The sequence below is a fragment of the Engraulis encrasicolus genome, chromosome 6, assembly GCF_034702125.1.
Source record: "Engraulis encrasicolus isolate BLACKSEA-1 chromosome 6, IST_EnEncr_1.0, whole genome shotgun sequence".
In the NCBI taxonomy this organism is placed as follows: Eukaryota; Metazoa; Chordata; class Actinopteri; order Clupeiformes; family Engraulidae; genus Engraulis; species Engraulis encrasicolus.
The window spans coordinates 45,841,964-45,849,463 of NC_085862.1; the positions used below are offsets into that span (position 1 = coordinate 45,841,964).

Genomic DNA, 7,500 nt, shown 5'->3' on the forward strand with positions numbered 1-7,500 from the left:
GGGTCAGTTGTCCAGGGCCCAGGGTGAGAAGGGGCCCCAGAAATGGGATCCCATTACATTAAATGTATTAGGTGTGAGGCCCTTTCTGATGACCTTGTCCCGGACCCAGGCAAAGCTTTCAGCGGCCCTGTGTTGGAGGGGTGAATGTAAAGCAAGGGAACCGTGTGAGAGAAGAGCGAAGACAACAGGAGAAGGACAAAGATGAATAGGAGGAGTGAACCGAGAGCAGAATACAGCACATAGTACAAATGAAGCAAATAAAGAGGGGTGCGTTGAAGGAGGGAATCGAGCGATAGAAGAACCGATAAAGAGGGATAAGGGTTAAGATAAGGAGGAGGAGGAGGAGGAGGACAGGAAATAAAGACGAGAGAGGAGAGGGGAGGAGAGGAGAGGGAGGAAAAAAAAACCCTCTCAGCTTTCACCCGGATCTCCCATGGCACTTAGAGTCCGTGCCTAACAGGAGCACAGGGAGTATAAGCACCTCATCCATCTTTGTCAGGTGGGCATGTGTTTGGGAGAGAGATCAATTGTCTGTGTACACACCCAATGCTTTGTCCACACCACAGCACTCAATATACAGTGTAACTGTACTGCAGACTGTGGAGGGGGGAGGGGAAGAATATCCGGCTCTAATCCACCTCTCATAGTAGGCTGCTACTACTACACTTCATCTCACAGACAGACAGTCTGGCTTTGCTAAATTAGATTTGTCCTTCCAGTAGGTGTAATCTTTATCTTCAAGTGTAGACTCGTTAATGCGCATTGGCCCACCAGTGGAATGCTGTTGTACTATGATAAAATATACAGCAGTACTACACTACGGTGACATTACACAGGGTCTCTTTAGTCAGTGGCGTGCATAGACATTTTAAGGGTTAGGTGCTTGAGGCGGGGCGGGGGGCATGTGGAACTTCCAGCCGCCTTACTATACGCTATACATACTGTATATTATATCTGGGCATTATTGTTGCATGCTTTTTTTGGTGGTCTTTTTAACTTTATTTGTGATAGTACAGTGAAGATGGTGACAGGAAGCAAGTGGGGGGAGAGAGATGGGGAAGGCCTGGCAAAGAAACTGACCTGTTAGGTCACGGTAGGGCCATTGTTGCACGCTTTTGATCAGTCAATCTGTAGATGACCATGTCAACAAGGGACACAGTACATTGTGACAAAAAAATCCAAAAAAAAGGAACTAAAGTAACTAGTTTTTGACCAGTAGGCAAAAGGGGCAAGTGATTTAAGCACCACCTCGTCTCTATCTGTACACTCCTTTGTCAGTAATACATTCTGACTCGGTCATTACCTTTCTGATAACAGCACATTTATAACAGTGACCATGTCTTAATGCATCTGAATGATTTGGTCTGCTGTTAGCCCATGTCTAGGACCTGGTCTTGATGTGCTCAATTATCCTGGCTCTCAGCCTGTCTATACTGCAGACAGACCTTCAGAAGAAAATGAAATCTTTGTCCACTGCACTGAGGGTAGGTCACTGTCCTGTCGTCTCTCTCTCTCTCTCTCTCTCTCTCTCTCTCTCTCTCTCTCTCTCTCTCTCTCTCTCTCTCTCTCTCTCTCTCTCTCTCTCTCTCTCTCTCTCTCTCTCTCTCTCTCTCTGTGTGTGCGTGTGTGCATACATGGGTGTGTTTGTGTGTGTTTGCGTGTGTTTATATGTCTTTATGTGTGTGTGTGTGTGTGTGTGTGTGTGTGTGTGTGTGTGTGTGTGTGTGTGTGTGTGTGTGTGTGTGTGTGTGTGTGTGTGTGTGTATGTGTGTGTGTGTGTGTCTGTCTGTCTGTCTGTCTGTCTGTCTGTCTGTGTCTGTGTTTGTGTGTGTAAAAGAGTGTGTATACCTCTGTGTTAGTTTTCTATCTGTGAGTATGTCTATGCCTATCTGCCATGCCAATAATAGGAGGGAAACTCGCCTGTCTGTGGGTCCACAGAGAAGTACTCGTGTCCATGCAGCAGCGTGTAGACCAGCTTAGCGCTGCTTCCATACGTGGGATCATCGGCGTCTGTCGCTGTCACCTGGATAACAGATGTACCTGTGATGGGAGATGAGCGGGAGACACACACAGCCAATAAATAAACAGACAACACAAAGAAGAAAAGAAGAGCTCCAGAGAGGACTGGGAAATGTAGGCGACAGAGGGAAGACAAAACAGATGAAGGGGACAGATGAGAGAAGATGGATGGCTGGGAATAGTATATGCATACGATTGACGCCGCTGTGGTTGGATACAGTGCTGGGTTTGTTTTTGCTTAAAAACAACAGAACCTTTAAAAGAGAGGCGGACACAATGGATTTGAGGTGTTGTTTACCGTTATGCAGATATTTGTACATACAGATATTTATTTATCCGTTTATGTACAAACACGACATGTGGATAAAAATAAAACCTCCATTGTGACAGATACGTTTTAGACATTTTACATGCTCAAAACTTAAGCTTTGACATGAGCTTCATGAAACTCAATTTACGTGTAAATGAGAGGCCAAAACCAATGTGCGTTCGAATATATCCATTTACGTGTAAACAGCTTCTAAAAGTCCTGTGTTGTTTTCCATTTGCTTGTGCTCTCCACACAGGTGACTTGGCTAATTACGTAGGTCTTCAACCATGGATGTGGCAAGGACTTTCACATTCTGCATCCGTGACATTCACGTCTGCAGTAAATGCTTGGCACTGCTTTCCAAGGAGTTTAGCTGAGAGTGTAACTGAAGAGTTTAGATGCAAAAGCCCCTAACTCCATTTCTAAAGACCTGCACTTCTATATTTTTAGAGAACCCTGTTGTTGGTTTGGTTTACATTCATGTACTTGATAATACATGTAAATAGTTATATTACATGAATAAAATAAAAAAATATGCAATATTGATAGCTTTGTAGTTAATAAAAATGAATTAAGATTATTTTCTGAAATGGCACTTAGGGGGTTTTGCATCTGAACTCTTCAACTGGACTTCTTCTTTGATCTTGAAATCTGTTTGCTTCTCATTCCAAGGGGCATCTGCAGTTAATGTTTTCAATCTCAAAGATGTCCAGTTGCTTACAGATGAACTGTAATAAAAACATGACCTGGATGAATGAGAATCCAGCCCTTAGGCCTTAGCTGCCTCTATTGTATTTTAAAGTGCTTTATACATAAAATTGACTTGATTTGACTTGATGATTCAAGCTGGCATGTTTGGCATTTTAATGAGGTCGACATCCTGGATTTAGAAAGTAAAAATCCTGCCACAAAACTGCTCTAGTGGATTCATTGAGCCACCTGATAATTACCACACCCCTTCAGACAGGTTGATGAGCTAATTGGTGAAATGGCCTGTGTGATGAGAGCACAGGCAGAAGGAAAGTTTGGCAGGACTTCCACTTTTTCAATCCAGTTTGTCCGTCTGGCATTGTTTGTTGGGGACTCCCCACCCCACATCGTCCCAAATTTGTGATTGATTTTGTCAACCTGCATTGGCTACCCGTGTCAGCTAGAATTAAACTCAAAACTCTGACCCTTGCCTACAAAGCTACAGCAGATTCTGCTACGGCTTACCTGAAGGCTATGCTAAAAAACAAATTCTTCTGCTCTCTATCTGTTCTACATTAGCCTACTTGTATGCTACTGCTGACCCCTTACTCTGTACTTGCTTGAATTTCCTCCTTGTAAGTTGCTTTGGTCAAAACCGTCTGCTAAATGTAATGCAATGTAATGTAATATAATGTAATGTAATGTAATGTGATACACTTCAGTACCTATGTTGGCCATCTCAGGTACAGTGGCGCTGTAGGGCCCGTCCTGGAAGACAGGCGAGTTGTCGTTGATGTCCTGCACGCGAATGATGAACGTGGACGAGGGCTCCAGGGCACGGCCCGTCTGACGGTCAGTTGCCGTGGCAATAAGTCGATACTGGTCCTTCTCCTCACGGTCCAGCGGCTTGGTTACATGAATGTTGCCCGTGCGGCCGTCAATCACGAAGACGGAGCCGGCCCCTTCCCCTTTCAGGGTGTACCTTGTGCTGCCGTCACCCTTGTCCACACTCGAGTGAAGCTTTGCAGATGGACACAGTGGGGGAGGGGAAGAAATCAGAAAGAGAGGGAAGGAGAGAAAAAGGAGAGAGAAAAAGTGAGAGGAGATAGAAAATAGACAGAAAAGGCTTTCATTGAAAAGTGAGAGGGGGAAAGCAGAAAATAGACCGAAAAGCTATCATTGAATTGATCCCTCCCTCAATTAGGAGTGCCAGACAGGATCGAAAAAGCTATAAACTCTCGATAACAGTGGAACGGAACTCAACTACTGATGATGGAACCGTTCATGCTTTACGAACGGTGGAGAAATAAAAAACAGGGGTCTGTGAGTGGGAGGATGGGGCTCCCCGCCTGCATGAATAAGCCAACACAACAGAGTTGGAGAGTACACTTAGGAGTGTGTCCAGCGTATAAAACAGACTGACCAGAAAACTACAATGATGAAGAGTTCGATGAATAGTAATGTGAAATTTTGTAATGCAATAATCATGTGGTTATGCTCAATTAACAATGGCTTTCTCCTTACAATCAAGGAACTGAAAAAAACATTGTGGGCAATCAAAACAAATGAATGGGAAAAAAGTGGCCTGAAATGAACTGCTGATTAATTATGAATGGTGCAAAAATACAAAAAAATAGTGGAAATTCCTCACTTGATTGCATAAGCCAACAGAACAAAACACGAGAGCAGAGGTGAACGAAGTGGAAGTAAAATAAAGGTAAAAACCCTCATTATGAATTAACTGGTGTAAGAACTATGGAATATTATCTACTATTGTTCTACGATTACGACATGACTTCACTTCGTAGACAACATGTTATGAACAAGACAACGAGACCAAACATAGAATACCAAGCGCTATGAAGTGCAAAAACAAACATAGAAGGAAACTCCTCACTTGCTGACATACTTGCATAAACCAGCGCAATACAACATCAAAGCTAAGCTGAACTAGGCAACATGTTATGAACAAGACAAAACAAAACACAAGCGCTATGAGGTGCAGAAACAAATACAGGGAGAAACTCCTCGCTTAGCTTGCATACTTGCATGAGTAATGCAATACAACACAAGATTAAGCTAAATTGAAGTGAGACCAAGAGTACTGTACAAGTCCAAGCGTTAGAGGGTGAGAGGAGACACAAAAATACTGGAAAACCCCTCACTTCGCATTTCCTGCATTTGCATTATATCACTTGTTACTTGCATAAACCAACAATATAACACAAAATAAGACAAAGCCAAGTTGAGCTAGAAATGTTACAATGGCAATGACACCGAGTGTACAAGATGAAGCATTATGAACAGTGCAGAATGGGAGGGATCTCCTCACCTGCATACACCAACACAATGCAACACAGCATACATCTAAACTGAGCAAGGCAACACTTGCTTGCTTACTTGCATAAACCAATACAATACAACACAAGACACATCTACACTGAGCGAGACAGCATACTATGAACAACATAATAACACCAAGCATATAACCCCAAGCGTTATGAACAGTGCAAAATGGGAGTGCAGAATCTCCTCACTTGCTTGCTCACTAGCATAAACCAACACAACGCAACAAAAAAGAAGACAAAGCTACACTGCGCTGTGCTGGATTGTGTCGAGTGTAAGAGACAGACTTTACCGCCATGTTATGAACAAGACAATGACATCAAGCATATGACCCCAAGCGTTATGAATGGTGCAGAAATAGGACGAATCTCCTCACATTGCTTGCTTACTTGCATTAAACAACACAATTCAACACAACAAAAGACAAGACAAAGCTGCGCTGCGCTGTGCGTGTCCAGCGTAAAGAGATAGGCAGGCTGTCCGGTCCGGTCCGGCGGCGGCCCAGCCTGCGTGGCCAGCTCATGGTGAGTTGCACCAGGTGTGCTGCGGAGGCCTACGGGGACCCAGATGAGTGATGAGGCATGGCTCTAATTAACTCACTGGACCAGGCCGTCCACTGGGGTGTTGTTTGGAACACGAGCACACAAATGTAGAGAAGCAACCCTGAAAAACGCTGCCATGCGCCACATACTGATAATAAAGATACAATTGACAGAATGAAACAGGCTTGCATGGAGACACACACACACACACATACACACGCACACACACATGCGCGCACACATGCACGCACAAACAGGCATACACATGCACGTGCGCACACACACACGCACATGCACGCACACGCACGCACGCACACGCACAAGCACACGCACACACTGAGATACATACGTATACGTTTTTCACACACACACAAATATGAGTAGACGTTTTTTTACACGTGCACATTTGTGCATGTACATACGCACACACTTACGTATGCATGCGCGAACACGAACACACACACATACACACACACACCACTCACACCGCACTCACACACACACGCACGCACACACGTGGGTGGCACATAAAATCACATACACGCGCTCTGACAGCCTGCATGTCCATCTGTGTATCTCTGTCCCTGTCTCCCGCTCTCTCCCCCTTTCTCTGTGTTTCTCTTTCTCTCTCCCTTTCTCTCTCTCTTTCTCTCTTTCTTTTCATCTGTTTGCCTCCATGTTTTTTCACTTCTCCATCTGCCCGAGTCTATCTTTTCCTTCTGTTGGAACATTCCGCTCCTCTTTCAGTCGACTTGCTGCCTCCTCTCCTCCTCTCCTCTCCTCTCCTTCTCTTCCTCCTCGCCTCCTCTCTTTTCTTCCTGCTCTCATCCCCTTCTTCTGCTCTCCTCCCTCCCTAATGTGGTGGCTCGCTCTATCTCTGTTGCGGTCCCTACCTCCGCTGTGCTGTATGTGTCAGACAGACAGCCCACTTCTGCCTGTCATCCGCTCATCCACCCTCCCCCTCTCTCTCTCTCTCTCCCCATCTTTTTCCATCCTGCCCCTGCTCTCCTTCCTCCATCCGTCTATCTATCTGTCTTTATGCCCTCCATTTCTCTATTCTTTCTCTATCGCAGTCTGTATTCCTCTTCTTTCCTACTTCATCGATCTCTCTTTCTTTTCTTCTTTTTCGATCTCACTTTCTGTCTCTCTCTATATATCTTGCCCTTTTCATCTCTATATCTCTACTCCTCCAGTTCTCTCTCTCTCTCTCTCTCTCTCTCTCTCTCTCTCTCTCTCTCTCTCTCTCTCTCTCTCTCTCTCTCTCTCTCTTTCTATTTCTCTCTAGTTCTCTCTCTTTCTCTCTATTTATCTCTCTCTCTCTCTCCCCTCTCCCATCTCCTCTTCAATTTGTGGCTGTACTCTCCTCCATGGCTATGTCTGGGCTAGGCTTTTATATGTCTGCAGCATGGGAGGGAGGCTGCTATGCTATGTGGAGAGAATGAAGATGTGATGACAGCAAGGCTGAGCTGCTCTGGGTCAGGGTAAGAGGAGCTGATGGCCAGGAGAGGGAAGGAGAGGAGAGGAGGGGGAGGAGAGGAGAGGAGAGGAGAGGAGGGGGAGGAGAGGAGAGGAGAGGAGAGGAGAAAAGAGGAG

At 45.1% G+C, this 7,500-nt stretch overlaps 1 protein-coding gene across 1 annotated transcript in view; it reads right to left on the reverse strand.

The window, feature by feature from the left end:
• The window catches only part of LOC134451580 (cadherin-24), a 67,803-nt gene that overhangs the window by 46,119 nt on the left and 14,184 nt on the right, over window positions 1–7,500 (reverse strand). The window contains exons 2-3 of the mRNA XM_063202086.1: window positions 3,745–4,039; window positions 1,921–2,040 (exon numbers count right to left, since the gene is read on the reverse strand). Coding sequence (XP_063058156.1) covers window positions 1,921–2,040; window positions 3,745–4,039 — 415 coding nt within the window. The remainder of the gene's footprint in view (window positions 1–1,920; window positions 2,041–3,744; window positions 4,040–7,500) is intronic.